Source organism: Vipera ursinii (genome assembly GCF_947247035.1).
Source record: "Vipera ursinii genome assembly, chromosome: Z".
In the NCBI taxonomy this organism is placed as follows: Eukaryota; Metazoa; Chordata; class Lepidosauria; order Squamata; family Viperidae; genus Vipera; species Vipera ursinii.
Window position 1 is genome coordinate 45,121,672 of NC_139517.1, and position 22,525 is coordinate 45,144,196.

The window sequence follows — 22,525 nt, forward strand, 5'->3', positions numbered from 1 at the left end:
CTTGCCTAAATAACCCTTTTCCATTTCATCACATACTTTTTTATTTCTTTTATTTAACATTAAAATTTGGCTACACTACTTTTAAAATGTTAATTTACAGTTACCATTACTACCAACCTTGTAGTTAAAATCAGTAATAAAAGCTTTATCAAAACTTTTAAAATAAAAACATTAGCATTATCCTATTATACTCTTAAAATCCAAGTTGTGATGGTATTATTATAAAATGGTAGCCATTTTATGCTGATAGTATACTATCGTAAAATAATATTTGTCACAAAAGGTATAATGAGACTGTACTGAGCTTTTTAAGGTCTCACTCAGGGAAGGTATGTCAAGCTCACAGATGCATATAGGACATAACTGGATGTACACTGGGGAAGAGCAGACTGCTAGGTATATAGTATAGAGAACACTGTATACCACAAATGGTAACATAAATAGTATGTACTATACGAAAATAGAAACACAGAAAAAACTTGCACATGTTGTATGTTTCACTTTTATATCTTGGATATTTCTTTCAAACTAAAATATCTCCCCAACACTTAAAGGGAAGTATAAATATTCAATTACCTAGAGTCCAGTGCTTTTGATGGATATTTTGAGTTTCAGTCAATCAAACTGAGTAGTTTAAAAAGAACCCGTGACATATACGTTAAAAAATATAATACCTGTGACAGTGTGGTCTGAAGCAGCATTTAACTCAACTGGAGTGATCTTAAATCCTAAGCAGAATTATATTCTGGATGGAAGGCCACCACAAAATCCTAAAACTATAGATTAGACTGGAAAGTCAAAAAATGAGGGAAAAGACAACAGCAGATCATTTCTGTACTGTTGCCAAGAAAACTACATAAATATGTCCATGATATCATACCTTTTTTTTAATTGAGTCAGTTGAGAGCCATTTAAATATGGTCAAAAAAAAACCCCTGAATTAAGTTTCATCTGGACACACATTTCCTTGATAAGTCACCTAACTGTTGCAGAAAAAATTTGCCAAGACAGACTAGCTTGAAACATTCAGAACATGTTTTAAACTTGCTATTTGCACTGATCTTGTAATGAGGATTTTTATTGCATACTTATTTCACTATTGGTGATTTTCACTGTACCAGAAGATATTTTGAGCTCCCAGAGAAGGCGGTGTTGTAAATGTTTCAATAATTACAATTATCTGGTTGTGATTTCTGTAATTGTTTCCTCAGAGATTCAACTAGCGAATCATGAGTACCAAACTTGCTAAGTACTGAAAACTGAACTCCTTTCAACTTTTAATTCAATCATTATGTGCATAAATAAGCCAGTAGCTAAAGCTGAGCATGTTATTCTGGTTAAATAGTCTTCTGGAAGAGCAATCCGTATTTCAAATAGAGACAAGTGGAGAAAAACTGAAGGCAATTAGCAATATTAACAAAGAAAGATAGGATCATAGGTGATATAAAAATAAACATAATGAAAAATACTAAGCATTTCAGGAGACCATAGTATATACGCTCATAGCTTTTCTAAGAAAGGTTGACACTACAATTAAGGTCAAAGCCAATACCTGAGTGCTTCTAGTCCTTTCCCTCTTTGCTGATTGTTGTCTTTGAGAAATGGCAAAAAAAGCAAAGAGTATAAAACTAAATATTTCTCTTTCATAGAAACGATGTAATTTAGATCAGGGAAGAACTGTGGCCTTCCCCAAAATATGGAAGAATTGTTTAAGTAAATAACTAGTCTTTATAAATTTACTAAAGAGGGGAATGCTAGCTTAGTATGGAGAATAATCAGAAATCTTGTCATGGATGGATGGATGGATGTATAGATTTCTTTTATTTTCTATCTAATAAAGTACTGAACTTATGTTCTTTTCAGTTATGTTCTTTTCTATTATTAGGCCTGTGAGAAGTGACTTAAATTCACCTTTGATGGAAAGCTTTATGCTAGGAGGTCACACAATTCTTTTTGTGTCACCTCTCTACCTGAAGGTGACACAAACGAATGTAGTTTCAAATTCAAGGATCAAATAATCTGGATCTGATCCCAAAAAGGGTTCTTTAAAGTGTCCATGAGCATATACATAGCACCTGCCTGCAACTGCTAAAGATAGTTGTCTTTTTCAAGGATGGTCCAGCAGCTTCAGCTGTGCACCTCCCAAAACACAGCTGTTCTTAGGAGTTAGGAGCTGCTCCATCTGCATACCAACATCTCAATTTTTGAATTGAATCCAAAGCACTGCACAGAAAGGATATACTATGTCAGATCATACATCATATTCTAAATGTTAGCAAATTCTGACAGCCTTTATAAAGCAAATGTGAAAACCTTGGCAACATTTTTGAGCATCATTCAACATCTTTATATAATGTTCACAAAGAAAATTTATTTAAGTGAATTAAAAAATATCCTTGCTTAACTATATCAACATCTGAGTTGTTCTCACTGCCCTACATGTTAACCTCTGCAAAAATTCATACTTTTTCCAAACTGGTATTAAATAAATCTGCATGCAAATTCTTCTATATATTAATAACAGAGAGTTCCAAGCTCTTACATTCCCTCCATGTCTTTATAATATATTTACCTGTTGAAGATTGTGCATTGACATCAGCACCATGAGCTAGCAGCAACTTAACAATTTTGACATGGCCTCCATTAGCAGCAGCCATTAAAGGTGTTATATCTCCTTTGATACCTCTGTCTTCAACATTTGCATGCATTGCTAGGAGGACCTGTTGATAAAGAAAACAAAAACTGATAATTAGTATAAAAAGGGAGTAAATCTGTTGTGTAACTATGCAATTCCTGTTGCTTGCTCTGTCTTGTAAACCAGCCACTTAAAATACTTCTAAGCATAATGTAGCAACATTATCATGATTATGATTTGCATTTTAATTAGGCATTATTTAGCCAACTTTACAAAACCCAAAAAATGTTCCAAGACAGAAAAAAGCTGCAGTTTCAGGTTTTACTTCTTAGGCATGACAATACAAAACAAACAGAAATACTTTGTTCGAAAAGAATATATGAAAATGTATTGTTTATTCCATGTTTTGACTAACCCTTAACTGACTCATTTCTTTTTGATTTCTTACCAGACAAAAAATCAGATTCTATTCAGCATAGCCTTTGCCAACTCTGCCTCTTTTATGTAAGTGCTAGGTGGGCCATTATAAGAGTAGAAAAGCAATTATTGTATTTACCAGAAATGAAAAAGTTTATTTTTTTCTTAAATACTGGTTAATAGGGAGAGGCGGACTACAAAACGGTTAAGCATAGAACAACGAAGGAAAATGCAATTGAAAGCAAGCACCTAAGTTGAAAATGAAAATCAAGAAAACAGTTGAGGGAGACAGAATAAGACCAAAGCTTCTGATGTCCCTTGAGGGAGGTTGGGAAAAGCATGATAAACCTTTCTTTCTTTTATCATCATCCACTGTAGAAGCTCAGTCTCTGGAATGCAGAGTCTCCTTTATCCACAAAGGCTTTCTCTTTTTTGGAAAATCAGGGTCTTCCAGGGATAAAAAGACAGTTCACTGGATGAAGTCACCCTTTATATACTGACTGAACAGGACTAAGATTCCTAAATTTATTTACCAAGAAATCTCATACTACATAATTTTAGTTATGCTTTCAACCAAATTCCAATGTCATTCATCAATCCATTCCTTTCCACAAAGAGAAAGGGACAGAATAGCATTCAGCACTGGGAACAAAATACTGAATTCTTTACAACAGAATATGCATACATTTATGCTTGTTATGCCACATTTCCAAAGTCTCTTTTCCTCTGTGTATATGTCTGTGTGCATGTTCAATTAGGTAGGGCATCTTATTTTACAGATAACTTCCACTAATAATCATTCAATTACACTGCAGTAGATTGAAGGACAGCACCTGAATCTTAGCCTGATCTATCTGATAGGACTGACAATATTTGCTGTATTAGTATTTTTGCAATAATAAATGAAAATATTAGGATATTTACAAAATTTGTCGCCTAGTCAACTCGTATATAAACATGCATATTTCCACAAATATATGCAAGCCTGACACATACATGCATTTGTTAAGGAAAACACCTCCAGGATTGGTTTCCAGATATAGATATAAAGCCTGGGGACAAGATAGGAACCTGGAAAGTATTTGTTATACATGGGAAGCTGGGAAGTATCTACGTAAATATCTGTTTTACGCTGCCTAGAGTTGCTTGCTTTTGAGAAGGGCTAGTTCTTAAAATTGATTTAATAAATAATAAATATATAGGATTTTTAAACTTTAGAAGCTTGGGTCTTCTTTTTGAGCAAATGACAGAAAATTTCCATTTTATATGTAGGCTGCATCAGATTGTTGTGGATATTACTTTTGAGGAAAGGAGACAGAAATATCTCCTTTTCTAAAAGTGCAAGGTTTTCCCCCATTCACATTGCCATGTTTTTCCCAATTAAAGTTGATGTTGCAACTACAATCTGAAATTACATACTTTTTAGATTACATAGATCAGAGGTGTCAAACTGCCGGCCCACGGGCCGGATGCATCATCAGAAACCGCACCCACCCCACTGCCGGCAAAGGAGAAAAAGCTCCAATACGTCACACAATGTCACGTGACGTCATGAGTTTGACATCTGACATAGATTAAAAAGACCGTGAAATGAATTATGAATATAATTAGAGAATCACCCTGGTGTAGCAAAAAAAGGTGACTCCTTTTTTAAAAATAAAATTTTTATACAAAATGATTAAAAATAGTCTTCACCAGAAATTTTGCCTTTTTTCCCCCAAAAGTTTTGCTTCCTAAAAAACATGTGGCAATTATGATTGACCCTTTCAAGCTGAACACATAATTTCAGAATTATATCATGTAGGAAATGTATCACATAGGAATATTGGAAAATAATTAACTTTTTATTATAATGCATTTAATAGCATGTGTCACTGTATCACCCTGCATGAGTTCAACATGGCTAAATATTTTGCTGCTGATTTTTGTTTGTATTCACTGTCCTATGCTCCAATATCCAACAATAGTCAGCCAGCATTAATTGATTCCAGTTGCCATGATACACATTTTTCACTGTGGCAATGTCCTGATCAAACCTTTCACTGTGTTCATTACCTAAATTTTCAGAAGTGTCCAACTGTCAATGTAGAAAATAACTGTTCAGTTGCATTTTATGGTCTTGTATGCTGTAAGATTCAATCAGTTCAATGTAATTTGGGACTCTGTAGTTGTCCAACTGTCAATGTAGGAAATAACTGTTCAGTTGCATTTTATGGTCTTGTATGCTGTAAGATTCAATCAGTTCAATGTAATTTGGGACTCTGTAGTTGTCAGACTCTGTAGTTAACGCATCTTTGAATGCTTTTCAGGCTATTTACTTTGGTTCCATTAATAGGCCTTTAAACTGCTTGTCACTGATGACATATTTGATCTGTGGACTAACCAAAATATCTTCCTTAATCTTGTTATCAGTTATTCTTGGAAACATCTGTCTCAAATAACAAAAACCTTAACCTTCCTTACCACTTCCATAAAATTTTTCCACAGCTCAAGTTTTATGTGAGGCAGAGGCAAAAATATCCTTGTTTGGTCAAAAAGTTGTTCATGTGCCACATTTTTCTATCCTGGAACCGAAGTCTTTTAGAATGGTAAATTTCTTTTTAATATGATTCTCTTGCATTGCTGCCCTATTCACATACGTAACAACAGTACCTGATATATGCAAACAGCATTCCAAGCAGCGGAGCCACTACTTTTAGAATGTCACAAATATTCCAGTTATACTTGCTGTACTGGATGTGCTTCAACAACAGTTCCATGTTTCTATATGTTTCTTTCACGAATGCAGTGTAGCCAACAGGTATTGAAAGGTGAACACTGCCATTGTGTAAAAACAGATTTCTATAAAACGGGAATGTGACAAACCTAAATCTCTGACCAGGTTATTTAGTTTTGATTGTGTTATGAGATGAGGCTCACAAAATATACAGAGTTCAAAATTCAGATCATTGTGTATGTCCGTGCCTGGCCGGTACACCATCTTCATCTGTTTCATCTAACCTCTATTTCTCTGGTGGCTTTGATACTGGCAGACTGTTTGTCATGCGGCACTGGTTTCATGGTTGAAGGCAGACTGGGGTATTAATTTATGTCTTACTATTAGCAGACGAACCAGCAAATGGCAATGATTGTATTGATTGCCAATCTTACAACCAAAGTACAGTTTAAATGCTTTCTTAACAAGTCCAGTCATGGGGCATTTTTGAGGCTTAAAGTGTACTTGCCACAAATGTAGCAGAACACATCACAGCTCTTCTGAGACTTGCAAAATATTTCTGCTATCACCAATTGCCCTATAGCAAGACTTACTTGTTACTTACTGGCTTAGTTGTTATATAAATTATATGTACATATACAACTCTATGCGTAGAAAAATCATATCAAAATACATGGAAACTGGTATCAATGAAATGAGTAGCATCTGTGCATGCAAGCTGCTTTGATAACCTTTACAGGCAGCATCCATTCAGCCTAAGCATGCCTAGGCATGCCCAAACTATACTGTTCCGCAAATGTTATGCAATATGCCCTGAATGCATATCTGGACATGCATAAGCTACACAAAGCTTCTTATAATGCAAGTGAAAATTAGTAAACCTAAAATATATAAAAGAAAAATCTGTAAAAACAAAAGAATTCTATAAAATAGTACACAATATCTTAATTACAGGTTTTTATCGTGATTAGCAGTCCAGTATAACATACACTCTAAAATGTTCAGCAAATTCTTTATTGTTCAGTGTTCTTTGCCATGTCAGAATGAAAGGTTCGATCTTAAAGTATCTTCAAAAGGATTCACTGGTAAATTTTAATAGTAAACAGTGTCTGTCCATCAGAGTCATTAGAACTTTAAAGATTAATATCATACCAATACCTTAACTTCCATCTAATAAGCAATTAGCAAGTTACAATTATCATGTAATTCCTTTACCTTATAAATCTTTTTGAACATATGTAATCTCTGTATCAGCAGATTAGTTGCAACATCCAATACAAACTGCAACTTCCATGGGAATAACAAATGAAATATGCAACAATAAGGCAAAATCCTTCAAAATCTAGTTTATTTTGAATAAACATGTTCTGCTCTATGCTACCACACTGTAGCAGGAATCAATCAGATAACTTTTTATTTTTAGTTTTTGTTTAGCATTACATGCAAATTGGAACTTCCGGCTTACTATTAAAATCCAAAGCATTTAACTTTGAGCCCAGTGGTGGGATTCAGCCGGTTCACACCACTTTGGTAGAACCGGTAGCTAATTTTTTGTTGCCCAGGCCCAGAATGGACTTCCGGAAGCAGCATCCACACAGAGAACCGGTTGTTCACATATTTGAATCCCACCACTGTTCGAGCCCTATTTGTTCAACCCCTATTTGCTCTATTACTGAGACTTGAGGCTAGAAAGGATCAAGCCTGGAATAATGGATGGATCCTCAGCTAACTTGGTTAGTGACAGCAATGGGGAGTGCCTGAACTGCTGTCGCTAATGGTGCTTAATGATGGAAATTCTCGACCCAATTGTGGTTGTAAGGACTACTTGTAAGTTTTAGGACGTTAGGGATAAACACCAATACAGTTATTTGATATTAAATTGTTTGTCCATCATGGACCTGCACTGAATCTAAATTGTTTTTTGATAGTTGGGAGAAGCAAAAAGATAAGTTTGGATCTCTGTTCTCAATTAGTTGAAAATCGAAGACTTAAGAACTACTATGCTACATTCATGATGAACCAATTTGACTTAATATTGGAAATGCCTTTCACATATTTCTCTCAACAAGTTTATAAGACATAAACATCACTTCTTTCAGTCCCTGAAGAATATCCATCAAATGCTTCAGTGTGGACATTTTGTACAGCTGACAGAGAAAACAGTATTTCTGGAACAGAAATAAGTAATCTTTCTGATGAGCAAAATGGTGGTAAAGGTAGGAACAACACAAATGTTTATCAAAAGGTAACTACGGAGTTGGCTTTTTTCCATGTCCTTGAAGTTTTTAGAATATTTTGTGCTAGGAAAACTTTCTCTTCCCCAAGCAAAATGAACATATTTCCAAATTTAGCATTGATTGAATGCTTATTAGGCCTATGTTGGTCCCAAAGGCATTTTATAAACAAAGATAAAACTAGAGATTTGGTCTGTTTGCTTTACAGCATCCTAGCTTCTGTTTTATTTTAATTAGGATCTTTAACATTTTTAAAGATAAATGTGACACAAAAACTTACTGAATGCCAAAAAAAATGTAACATAATTAATTCAGTACCTAGCATATTACAAAAGTTGCTTTGATAAGACCAACCAACCATTGTATGCTGGCAGTTTTGCTTAGCTTCAAAATTCACCTCCCTCTTCACTTACAAAAAAAAAAAGATTTAATAGATGGTTTCTATTTACCGTATATACTTGAGTATAAGCCGACTCGAGTATAAGCCGAGACCCCAAATTTCACCCCCAAAAACTGGAAAAAGTTGTTGACTCGAGTATAAGCCGATCCGCCGTTCTGCAAGCCTCTGCCGCCAGCAGAGGCTCGATCCGCCATTTTGCAAGCCTGAATACACAGTCGCCGGGTCTCCGTTCCTCTGTGCCCTGCCTGCCTGCTTCTTTCCACAGCGGAAAGAAGCAGGCAGGCAGGGGGCGGAGGAACGGAGACCCGGCGACGTTTGGGGAGGTTTGGGCGCCTCTCCAAATATCCCCAAACGTCGCCGGGTCTCCGTTCCTCTGTGCCCTGCCTGCCTGCTTCTTTCCACAGCGGAAAGAAGCAGGCAGGCAGGGGGCGGAGGAACGGAGACCCGGCGACGTTTGGGGAGGTTTGGGCGCCTCTCCAAATATCCCCAAACGTCGCCGGGTCTCCGTTCCTCTGTGCCCTGCCTGCCTGCTTCTTTCCACAGCGGAAAGAAGCAGGCAGGCAGGGGGCGGAGGAACGGAGACCCGGCGACGTTTGGGGAGGTTTGGGCGCCTCTCCAAATATCCCCAAACGTCGCCGGGTCTCCGTTCCTCCGCCCCCTGCCTGCCTGCTTCTTTCCGCTGTGGAAAGAAGCAGGCAGGCAGGGCACAGAGGAACGGAGACCCGGCGACGTTTGGGGATATTTGGAGAGGCGCCCAAACCTCCCCAAACGTCGCCGGGTCTCCGTTCCTCCGCCCCCTGCCTGCCTGCTTCTTTCCGCTGTGGAAAGAAGCAGGCAGGCAGGGCACAGAGGAACGGAGACCCGGCGACGTTTGGGGATATTTGGAGAGGTGCCCAAACCTCCCCAAACGTCGCCGGGTCTCCGTTCCTCCGCCCCCTGCCTGCCTGCTTCTTTCCGCTGTGGAAAGAAGCAGGCAGGCAGGGCGCAGAGGAACGGAGACCCGGCGACGTTTGGGGATATTTGGAGAGGCGCCCAAACCTCCCCAAACGTCGCCGGGTCTCCGTTCCTCCGCCCCCTGCCTGCCTGCTTCTTTCCGCTGTGGAAAGAAGCAGGCAGGCAGGGCGCAGAGGAACGGAGACCCGGCGACGTTTGGGGATATTTGGAGAGGCGCCCAAACCTCCCCAAACGTCGCCGGGTCTCCGTTCCTCCGAGCCCTGCCTGCCTGCTTCTTTCCGCTGTGGAAAGAAGCAGGCAGGCAGGGTGCAGAGGAACGGAGACCCGGCTTCGTTTGGGGAGGTTTGGGGAGGTGCGCGCGCACCTCCCCAAACCTCCCCAAACTTCGGCAGGTCTCCGGACGGCGGTGGCTTGGGAGAGGTGAGCGCGATCCCGGAAGCTCCAAAGCCTCGGCCGCGCACAAGTCCTTGGTAAGTTTTTTTGTTGACTGGAGTATAAGCCGAAGTGGAATTTTTCAGCCCAAAAAGTGGGCTGAAAAATTCGGCTTATACTCAAGTATATACGGTACTTGTATCACTTTATCGTATTTAATGTACATCTGTTGTATTGTACAATATTTAGAGATATTTCATGAAGCATTTAATAAACTAACTCATTAATTCACTACAACTCTTCCTAAGTTTGAAAATGGTTGGAAAGCATGTATGTACTGCTCAAGCATTTACGAAGCAAAAGCTAGATAAATGCTGTTTACTATGAAGAGGATGGAATTTTGTGACTTCCCATCAATATGCTTTTGCATCGTATTTTCCGAGGCAGTTATTACACCCTAGCATTTAATGAAAAACCACTACAGTCTACCTTCTTCCCATTATTTCAATAATTAGCTGTGACTTGCACAGGAAGAATGCAAGAATTGCTGGAAATCATCATACATTTGCAGGCTTAGACCCCAAGATGCTTTTTCAAAAGGTAACTGGACTTTGTTTTTCCTTGAAAATGTTTCGCTTCTCATCCAAGAAGCTTCTTCAGTTATGACCGACTGATAAAGAATGGAACGATTTATATTCCTTGAAGTCATCTCTTTGTTACCACTCTCTATGAGAGGTTGAGGCCACTTGGAGATTTATGTGTGCTCTCAGGTTACCTGAATAGTGTAAATAGGTCTGTGAACCTTCTGCTGAAAGGAATGTGTTGTAGATAGATGGCGTCATATCCCTCCCTCTCTGTTGAGGGCCTGTTCAGTTTTAACATAGATGACCCCTCCTTCCATCCAGTGGTTGTCTCTGTCTGAAGTCCATATTCTGGACAGAGTTTCTACTCTCAGTAAATTAAAACAACACTAAGGTGGAATGGTGATTTTAGGCAAGGGACATGAAACATTCCTGGAATGTATGTAGCAATCTTTCCTTCTGATACAAAAAAACAGACTTGAGTTGTCTCTTCCAATGGATTTTTGCTCTTCTCCGAGTTAATGCCAAGCTTCTGTTGCATACAGTTTAAGAGAACAAAATGGTACCCAAAGCAATCCTACTGATTAATTGATTAGGTCAGTGAAATTTGGAACGGAGAGAAAATTATTCTTTCCCTTTCCCTTTGATATCTTAAAAATCTCCTCTGGCTAAGAGACTCTATAGAAATTTGATAGATGGCAGATGATCAACTGAATTTTCAGCTTGAACAGATAGCCAATCCACATGACAATGGATTTGATCCAAAGTAAATATTAACAAACTGAATTCTGTATCATGTTCAGAATGTGTTATAAATAAATGCTCTAGCTTCCCTATAACAATGTAGAGAGACAAACCTGAGCAAGTTCATAATATCCAGCTGAACAGGCTAAACAAAGGAGACTTTCCCCTTCTTCAGTGTGCTCGTTCACACTCCGTCCTTCAATAAGCAACTTCCGCACAGCATTTACATCTCCTTCTGAACAAGCTTCAGCCAAACTGCGGCTACAGAGATACAGAGGAAGTTATTTGTAGCATGAATATATTAATATTGTACAGATAATCAGATTACCATAAAATATAGACTTAAACATGTCATGCATATAATGAAATATATTATGATTACTGGAGATGAACAATTATGAAGCTGCAGTGTCAAGAACTCCAAATTATAGTCCACCATTTACTAAGAGAATTGGCTTTAGTGCTTATTTTTAAATGTTCTGAAAATGAAATTTTACAAAGTAAAATATTCTGAGCACTTTGGAAGTTGTCTAATCTGAACAAAGCTGCTACTTCAAGATCAACATGATTCAGCAATATGAAAAATAGCCCATTCTGTGCTTCAGGGGAGATATGCAGAATTTTACATTTGCAACATTTCAAAATATCTTCCATGCCCTATTCACCAATAATTCACAGGAAGCAAGTAGCTATTAAAAGTAATCTCTCCATCCTTCCAAATGTCCTCTCAACTGGAAATTAAATAGTGCTTAGTTTGTTTTCTTTCCAAATTTAGGAAAATCTGTTTTAGTCATTAATTTTTTAAAATTAAACACATATTTAATGTAGTTGTTGTCAAATTTTGTAGCATCATAATCTCATGTGACAATTTGTGCAACTTCTATGAATGAAACTAAAGTTTTCACTGGAGTTATAGCTGGGCAAGATATAAATTTACTTTAAATTATTAAGTTTTAATCTATACATTAAAGTTAGGGAATTCTCTAACTCTGCAGTATCACAACTGCCTATTGCAGGATTGTGCAGGTATAGCAACGGGCAAACACTTCCATTTTGTCTATACAAGCCTAACATATTTTTTTAAGTCAGAAGCGCGAGCTGCTAAAGAACTCCAGGAGATCTGGATCTGCAGAACACTTTGTAAATCATTTTAGTGTGTTAATAATTGCTATGCTATAATGTACTTTTAAAATTTATTTGTGATCTCTTTGCATTTGATGTTTCTCCATTAACCTATTTATTCAATATTTTTACTTTATTTTTTTAATTGTAATATTAACATTTTGTACATTAAACTACTTAGGAAAATTTGTTTGAAGGATGGTGCATAGATTTGTAGAATAAATATAAGGAGAAATAAACAGTATCTTCCATCCTGGTCTTGATTATTAGCCTTGATGTTTCAATTTTTTTTCACTATGAAGCATCCAAATAATGTAAATATTTTATTTAGAATATATTTATGTAATGTAAGATTTTTTTTGAGGAAGACAAGGTTGTACAATTGCCAATAAACAGTATGTGGTAATTCCCTGAAATAATACTTTTCTACTGTAGTATCTTAATTTTTGCATTTCCTAATTTTGGAGGTATATCATCCTCAATAAGCTAGTTTTGTAGGCTTAACAGAAAAATGAGAAAACATGAGAGCTTGTGATGCAACAGCTTACAACCAAAATAGCAAATTATTATAAATCATATAAAGACCGATTAAGCAAAACTAACCCATACGTAATATGAAATCAAAGACTTTATAACAATGCTGTGATCTGTCAAAATTTTACTGAACATTTTTACAGACATTTTAGTATCTTTTTAGTATATATAGTACCTTTTACTTTATAATGACAATTATAAATGTGAAAGATATGAAAAAATGCAAATTATTTATCTAGTGGATTTATGTATTTATAAAATTTATTGACCACCCATCTTATCATGGGGATAACACAGAGTGGATAGTTCAACAGTACATAATTTCAGTGAAATGAAATCTTGACTTGCATTCTGATTATAAAACGGTATCATATACATGGAATCAAATGGGGAAAAACAAAATGAGCTCTCATGACACGTCAGTTAAATATGTACATATTACTAAAAATGGATGAAATGTTTATCTCACCAATTCTGTGAACAATACTATTAATTATTCATAGTTATTTTGTCTGTACGTTTTGTATTTTACTTTTATATTATAAAAATATTTATTTTTATATTTGTTAATGTAAACAAATGCCCTGCAGCCAGTCCACAAAATGTAGGTATATGTTTATGTATTTAATGCCATTCAATTCATTTGTTCTTTAGAAAATCTTTGCTTTCCAATAGAGGTAAATGTAAACTGCAGTGTTGAGTGACATTCAGCCCACTAATGATCAAGAGCAAGTTCTATGTAGTCAATGCTTTCCTGCCAGCTAGCAACAAAAACTTATACTGCTGCCTCTATCTCAAGTCACTGTGTGATTTTGTACATGAGGCTCATGGTTGTGAAAGTATCAGCATGTGTATGTATTTATGTATGAACAAATAGTCCTCACTGAATGAATATTTGTTCAGTGACAATTCAAAGTTATAACGGTATTGGATAAGGGGGACTTATGATAGATCCTCATAGTTGCAGTGGTTGTGACATCCCCAGGGTCATGATTTAGGCAACTGGTTTGAAATTATATTGCAGCAGCTACAGTCACAAACTTTATTACTAGATTCCAACAAGCAAAGTTAATTGGGAAGCCGGCAGAAGGTCACAAATGATTACATAATTATGGGATCTGCAACTATGCAGAATTCTCCTAACACTGGCAACTGGAAGTGCCACAACTGTCCTATGTCAACATGTGCTTTATGACTATGTTGCTTAGTGATAGAATTCCGAGTCCCGATTACAATTGTTAAATGAAGACTATATTTATATGCTAACACATAATTTAATTATAAATTTAGGAACCAATCAAAATGTAAGGGAATGTGACTTCCGGATGGCAAGGCGTCGCCGGAGGCAGCCATTCTTAGGCTGTCAGCCCCGCGGCTCCGTAGAGCCGCCGAAAACAGTGCCGATCAGCTGTTTCAGCGGCTCGGAAGCCCCCTCCTCGGGAGAAGAGGAGGGGGTGAGCGCCCAGGTAGGGGTAGAGCTCCCCGGGGCCGCCAGAACTTAAAGTTTTGGTGGCTGAAGGATTGAGCCCCCCCCCAAAGCCTGGGCATGCTCCGGACTGCGAGGCGCTTCTGCTCCGGGCTTTTTGGAGCAGAACAAGGCGTCCGCAACCATCCCTGCTAGCAAGAAAGAACTTAGGAGAACGAGGATGCAGGCAGAGCGATACAGGAGATTGAGGTGAAAGTGGTCTTTTGATCTTTAACTCAATGGACTTTGCTGAGCTTGAAAGTGGAAGTGCGTAGCAGACAATAGTGGGTGAAAATGGCGGCTACATCTCCTAAAGTTCCTGCTCTGGTGCAGCAGTCTTTGTTGCAAGCCTTATTGCCCCCTGCACCCGTATTTGCACCAGCCCTTACAGTTAAAGATTTCCAGAATGTGATGCAAGAGATTATGGAAAAGCAATTGCAACAATTTGCTGAGATAATGGATAAAAAGCTGGAGGAGAAGTTAACAGAAAAACTAGCTGAGGTTATGGATGAAAAGATTACAGAGAAACTAACAGAAATAAGAGCAGACATTTTATCTGCATTTCAAGGCATGGCTATATGTATTGAGAATTTGGATGAAAGAGTGGAAGATCTCAGTCAAAATAATATTAGATTAGAAGTAAAAATGAAAGAAACCGAAAATGTGGTGGAGAAAATTGATTATGATTTGACTTTGGTACAGTATTATCAGATGGAGTTTGCCGTGAGAATCAGAGGCTTAAAAGAAGATTCTAAAGAAAATTTGAAGAAAATAGTTTCTGAGGCTCTGGAAGGGGTGCTGGGGTGACCAGCAGATGAAATAATGGAAGATATAGATAAAATTTTCCGTGTTAATTCGTGGATTGCAAGACAAAGGAAATTACCCAGAGATGTGGTGGTTTACTTTACAAAGAGAGCGATTAGAAATGAGGTTATTCAAGCCTCCTACAATACTGAATTTGTAATCGCTGAGCAAGAAGTCTTGATTTTAAAAGAGATCCCTCCAAGAATTTTAAGTAGAAGGAAGGAATTTGCTTTTCTGACACAAGAATTAAGACGACGTGATATTAAGTTCAGATGGGAGATACCAGTGGGTATGGTGGTGACCTATGAAGGTATGAGGCATCGTCTTACTACGGTGATACAGGCACGTGATTTTTATAGTAATGTTTTAAAAGCAGCCCCCATACCACTTTTGGAATCTACAAAGAAGAAAGGTCAGGGAGAGTTTCAACGACACAGAGAGACTCTACAAGGTGCTGAAGGAACAATGCAGACAGATGAGAAAGTTACAGGAGTGGATCAAATTTCAGTGTCACCAGAGGAGGCCAGAAATTGGAGGAGGCGTGCTGCTTCTAGACGAATGAGACGAGCCTGAAGATCTAGTTGTAGAACTGAAGGAGATAATAATGCAATAAGGATCATAAAAGGTGGTTTTAGAAGAGTAAACGGGAATTGAAATTGTTAAAAGGGTTAAATATTTGGGGATATATTTTTCACCCTCAAATGTAGAGTTATATAAAATAATTATGTTTTGTAATATTTTATGTTGTTTTAATTTTAAGATAATTATGAAAACTTAACTGGGAAGAATTGTAATAGTGCTTACTGAAATTTTGAAGGTCATGATCTGCTATTTGGTTGGTTGGTATGTATATCTATTGTGTTATAAGAAGGTGGATAATGTGTTTAAGGTATATATTTTATGATATGCTCTGTTGCGAGTTTGGGAAAAAAGTATAGATGAGAGTTAACTTGTAAGCTACTTTTATGGGCAATAATGAAACACGTAATAGAAAATATAAAAATGATGTGATTACATATAAAAAAATTTTTTTTTAAGTTTGGAAAGTAATGTATGATACTTGAAGCTGTATTATGAGAAGACACGTAATAGAAAATATAAAAATGATGTGATTACATATAAAAAAAATTTAAGTTTGGAAAGTAATGTATGGTACTTGAAGCTGTATAATACATTAAGAGAAGGAAAGATTGTATAAACTTGGTTTTAGTATGGAAAATTAAAGACTAGGTGGAAAGAAGAATAGAAAATTGGTTTTTTAATGATTGATGTAAATTTGTTTTATCTGTAACTGTTTTTATTGGGCGTTTTTATTGATACTATTGTTGTGGATATCAAGCGGATGTTGAATTTAACTACGGCAGTAAGACTTTTAGTACAATATTGGAAGAAGGAAGAACTGCCGATTATAGAAGAATGGACTGTAAAAGTTCCCAACTTGGAGGATATGGCAAAGACTTTAGTGTACTTGAAAGACTATTTGCAACAGAGAGATACTGTGGAGTAAATATGGGACTAAAAAGTATTATCCAGCATTTGAATAATTATTGATGTGATATTTATACTGTTTGGAGTTAATTTATATGAGTTAAAGTGCGATAGTTTTAATAGTTTATGATTGTTTGCATAAGGTAGATTATGATTGTTTGTATTCTTATACCCTGTAGTTAGCTCTGGGAAGTCGGGGAGGGGGGAGGGGGAAGGGAGGGAGGGGTTGGGGAGGGTTGGGGAGTAGGAAGGGGTGGGGTAGAGGGGAGGGGGTTGGGAGGGGTTTTGTTTTGTTTAAGATAAAATGTACTGTAAAACTTTTCAATAAAAAAAATGTAAGGGAATGTGAATACCATGTGTAGGATTAATACAATTTAATTTGCCCTAAATCCATTTTAAAATTCTATTTTATGGACCCATAAATCTATAAATTGAAGCCCTGTAGAATCTGTAACAGTCCTTGATTCACCAAAAGTGTGTATCTTATATCAGAATGGTATTTAACTTACAGACTGAAATCTTGCAAAATTAAGTTTGAAGCAACAGAGTCCCTAAATTACATTAAAATCTTTATACAAGAAATGCAAAAATAGCTTTTGTCAAGTGCAAAATGCCTGCTGTGATTTTGCCATGCACCACAATATACAACTTTATATATGGCTAAGGAAGAATTCATGAACTGAACTCTTTAAGCTTATAATTTCAACGATAAATTCAGTTGCTACTGATGGTCTCCCCACTCCTATGCTGACACTTTCAGATGATCATACAAATATTCCCTACACTAAATTTCCTGCAGAGAATCTTGAAGGGAAAAAGAATAAATGGTTTGATAATGTATCAGCTTGAAGAGAAGAATCAAATAAAATGACAAAATGCTCTCTCCTTGGCCTTCTGAAGCTCAACATTTTATAAATGAACTGTATGAAACTATTCATAAATCTCACAGGGAAAACAACAGGAGTTTGGCAAGCAAAGCAGAAACATTTCTCCCTGTTAATTTGTATCCATTTAACTTTATTAAACTAATTTATTACATTAAATTAATTTTATTATTTTTAGATTTTTTTCTTCTTCTAATGCATTTCTCTCTCCTTAATGTTTGTGCTTTCTGCAAACTTTGTTAGTGTCTTTCCTCTCAACTCTCTCATGCGAGTCACTGATATGCTTATTAAATAGCACAGGACATAGCATTCTTCTTGATACTTCTCTTCAAGTTAAACTTCAGCATCAAAGAGCACTCTTTGAGTACAATCATTCAGTGATAAATTGGAGCAAGTTCAGAGCATGGTACCAAGATGATGAGCGGTTTTGACTGGTATTCTATACCTAACCTACAGAAAAATTGATTAATAGGATTATGTGATACCAGTCTTTAAATATTTGAAAGGAATAAACAGGACCAGACCCAACAAGTTAAAACTGCAGGGAAGCTAATATCCAGGCTAAACATCAGAAAGAAAGAAAGCAGAACAAGCTATTAGAGGACATGGTGAGGGTCCTTCATTAGATGTCTGCAAAATGAGACTAGGTTCCCATCTGTCAGAGCTTCTCTTGTGATTCTACATCAAAGCCAGGGGGAGGGCAGAACTGCATGTCCTCTATAATCCCTTCCAACCTATGTAGTACATAACAATTTAAGGAAGAAATTCATTCTGAAATCTGTATAATATAGATAGTTTAATAATAATTCATTTTTAAGCAGAAATATAAGAAATAAGTAGTTTCAGGTAAATACTTACTTGTCCATCTGCCCTGAGTTTACTGTGCTTTCAGCTCTCATTCGGGTAAGTGCAGCAGCAGCTTCATCCAATGCACAGCTAACTGACGAAGTTAGTCTGCGAAGCACCTCAGGATCTGCAAAGGCTTTTCCATCAGCTGTGGATAACTTACCTATTCCTTTTGTTTTTAGATCACAAATCAGCAATTTTTTATCCAGAAAGAGGAAAATAAAGACAATTAACAAAACACTATTCACACTACCAATAGCATAATTCTTAAGCAAGCACATGTAAAATGATAATACTTGAAAACAGTCTTGGAGAAGATGCAGTACAATTCTTACTATATTCTTCGTAACTTGGTAACATTCTACAAAAAAACCACATTCAACTAGCATAGAAAAAAACCTAACTGGGTAATATTATTTCTTTTTCTGGAAGTGGTATCATTTTAAAATTTAAAATACATTTCTAAAACAGCTAGCAAATCAACATTATTTAATATTTAAAATGGACTAATGAAATCAAATCAATAATTTGCGGATAAAATATGCTTATTATTTGCTAAAGACTGAAAATTCCAAAAGGGTTTGAATAAAAAAATTATCTGACACTAAAACGTGCCAAAGGTACACTTGTAGAATATTATTCATAAATAATATGCAATCAAAATTGCATGGCTTACTTATGATAACAGGGACATGACAAGATCTCAGATGAGGATCAAAATGTCTGGGCAAGTTTATATAGGCAAAGGCAATTCTTCAGATAACTAGGTTATAATCATAAAATGAAGTAAAACTCCGTACAGGAATGTGATGGAGGCATTTCCATATTAAGTAATTGTTACCACCAATTTCAACTCAGAACCTTTCTTATGTATCAATTAAAATTTATAATGTTTAACAGTCACTGCCGAAACCCATATAGACACTCCTCAGCTGGAGACTACATCAATTGGCAGCCATTTGCAAATATGACAGTATTAAATAATTTGTTTTCCAACCAATGCACATTTACAACCAAATTTTGTGCATTTTTTTTAAAAAAAGCTATGTCTGGTAAATTTTATGTAGCAACACCAGCAGGTGGGGGAGGGTTTAATCAACTAATTTAGGTCACAAGCCTCATCTTACTAACTTGAGGTTATCACTGCAGGAGAAAGAGCTCAGGAAGAGACACTTTTTTAAAGCAATTTTAAGGTGGTAAAACCTTCCCTGAAAAAAAAGAGAAGACACTATAGAGCAGACATATCAAACTCGTGACATCACGTGACATCACGCAAAGTATCGGGACTGTTTTGCCATTACTGGCAATGGGGTGGGCATGGCATCCGCATAATATGTCCGGCCTGCAGTTTGACACCCCTGCTATAGTGACTACTTTATCTGAATGAGATGGTAGTGACCAGTGATCTTCACAACATGTCTCTCTTTTGCTCTCAGGCACATTTTTTCTTAGTGACCATTTCACTTACAATGACAAAGTTGATGGATCAGATTGCAATTGCTAAGTAAGGAAGAGAATGTATTATACAAATTCAATCAAGATGTTTTTCAAAACACACATAAACATAAACTTTATAATACTTAAAATGTTCAAGAATTTGATATTGTTTTATGAATATTCTGTAAATTAATTGTTCTTCAAAATCAGTGGTGTGTTTTTACCTGCAGCTTCTAGTAAAGCTTCTAATCTAGCTTGCGTTTCCGGGTCTACTGTTCTGAGATCAGCACCATCAGCAGTACTTGACAACAGCAATTTTGAAGCTGTCTCAAGCATTGGATTCTCCAAATCATCTTGATCCAAAATAAATGACTCCACCTAGAAGGAAAATGATTTTTAATTCATATATTGAAATAAGGTTCTCTACATATAAGAAAAATTATCTATATTGATTTGTTTCCAAACCATCTACTTGCCAGTTTTATGAAATTTCAGAATTATAATCACTTCTTCTTTCTTACTTCTATTTTCTGTTTTCTAAATTAAGAACTATAATCAATTCTTCTCTTTTCTAACTATTTCTATTATCTTTTCTAACTATTCTATTATTTTTCCTATTTTCTAATCTAATTAAACTCTTAACATTGTCATAATGTGATAGAATTCCCAAATAAAGGAGATGAGACAGATACAATACCTCTTTTTTAAGATTTTCCATGTAGACTTTTGGGATATAGCTCTTTTGCATGCATTGTTAAACAACCAGAATTGTTTTACTATTCCTTTTACTCCTGCATTGGGAAGATAGTTCATCTAGCCTGAATTCTATAAACTAAAACCTGTGAACAGCACTTGAATTCCAACAGCACTTGAACTATTAATTAAACTATCAAAAATGTTTGCTCAGGAATAAAATTTACTATGACCAACACTGAACTATACTAGCTTACACTCTGACTGTATTCCTAAGTAAGCAAAAATGAAAATTATGTTTTAAAAGACAGCAAATAAATCAAGAATTAGAAAGTCATTTTAAAATATTATGCAGATATCCAGAAGGTAAAATTGGTAAATGCAGCAAAATTTGCTACAATGATTTCATTATGTCTTTCAATAGTTTGCTAACATTTGTAGAATAAGGCAAACAGAACAAGACTTCATAATATAGGCTGAGTTTACACATCAAAAGCAAATTTGTAATGAATCTACCATAGCATGTTGAAAAAGAAACAGTAGGTTTGTCAAACTAGAAACATACTTATGAGAATAATTTAAAATGTAAATTAAATTTAAGCAATTTAAATTCAGCATATCCCTCAATTTGTGAATGATATGGAATATACCATTTTATGAATATGGGGGTAACCAATTTTTGCAAATATAAGCCTCCTTGAAAGGATCTTCCAATTGATTTCAGCAAGATCATAACAAGAGGCACACCTTCAGATCACCTTTAATGTTGATGTAGAGTTTTGATACATTGATCTAAATCTAGAAAAAAACTAATAAAAGTTCCAATAACCCCATGATGATCACCATAAAGTATGCTGATCAGATAATGCTGCATTATGAACCAAATTCAGATTTTAGGCAGAATTCATTGCAGTAGCCTAATTTCAATGCTATCAATGTATGTTTAATTATTAATAGGACAGCCAGAAATACTTGCACCTCACACATTAAACTTGACACATTTCTTGTCATTAATGCCTTTTTGAATCCGAGGACAGCACAGGATCAAAGAGCAATCCCAATCTATAAACCTGAACTGTTAGGAAATGTTTTATTGAAAAATTATTGGGGTAAAAACCATGATTATCACCTTAAACCCTTAAACCTCTTTGGTTCTGGATGGAATTGCCCCAGAAGGACCCAATGTGTAATCTTGTCGAGTCTCAAATAGCAGGAAGAGATTGTGATATACGGGGGCTTCTGTTCAACTTTGTGTGGTATGTCAGTTTTGCCCCTTCCCATTTTAAAAGACCCTTCTTTCAGTCACTCATGCCCTGGTAATCTCCAGTATTGACTACTGAAATGCCCTCTACATGGGGATCTCCTTGAAAGGCCTCTCAGAGTCACCTCAAACCATGAGATGGACAGCATACAAACTTAATAAAACAAAGAGTATCCAGGAGCTGCAGCTGGTGCAGAATGTGGTGGTGCATTTTGTGGCATCCCTAGTGTGCATGTAACATCTCTGCTATATGAGCTGCACTGGGTGTCAGTTTACTCCTGGGTCCAATTTAAGGTATTGGTTATTACCTTTACCTTCATAATATAGGACCAGATTATCTAAGGAACCATCTCACCCCTATTTCATTGGCCTATCTCACCAGGTCATGCAGGCAGGAATGTTAGGAACTCTGTTGGGTTTTTAAAGTTTGACTGATAGGGTTTAAGAAGAGAATCTTCTCTGAAATTGCCTTCCCTAAGGACCTGACTCTGCTGGTTGGCCTGGGGACCCAATAGGGGAGTAAGTATGATGGGCAGTATAGAAATCTGATAAATAAGTAAATAGATAACAATTGGTCTTCCCATTTCTTAACAATGATAGTATTTCAGGTTAAGCATGTTCTGAGAGAACTTTTCTCTAGATAAAAAAGAAACAATATAAATTTGGAATTGAATATTGAGGAGTAAATATATCTTGCTCTTACACTGGTCATTCTCTGTTACAGAAACTTATGTTGGTCTTATATGCTACATAATAGTGTTCCTATAATAACTTAATATAAACTATTTTGGGGGAATAGTTGATATCAATGAAAGATAGCTGATGATAATATCTTATTTTTACTTATTTGTTAGAAGTAATAATTAAACGTTTCATTAAAGATTATTCTTACTTTTTCCAAATGGTGAGGAGGACCTGATTTTTTCTTAAATTTTTCA

The 22,525-nt window shown here is 36.2% G+C and overlaps 1 protein-coding gene across 2 annotated transcripts in view; it reads right to left on the reverse strand.

Moving 5' to 3' along the window:
- ANKRD17 (ankyrin repeat domain 17) overlaps positions 1–22,525 on the reverse strand; it is a 146,808-nt gene that overhangs the window by 68,032 nt on the left and 56,251 nt on the right. For both annotated transcript variants that reach the window (XM_083378266.1, XM_083378265.1), the window contains exons 2-5: positions 19,858–20,011; positions 18,209–18,365; positions 11,167–11,314; positions 2,573–2,720 (exon numbers count right to left, since the gene is read on the reverse strand). In XM_083378266.1, the coding sequence (XP_083234392.1) occupies positions 2,573–2,720; positions 11,167–11,314; positions 18,209–18,365; positions 19,858–20,011 (607 nt within the window). The remainder of the gene's footprint in view (positions 1–2,572; positions 2,721–11,166; positions 11,315–18,208; positions 18,366–19,857; positions 20,012–22,525) is intronic.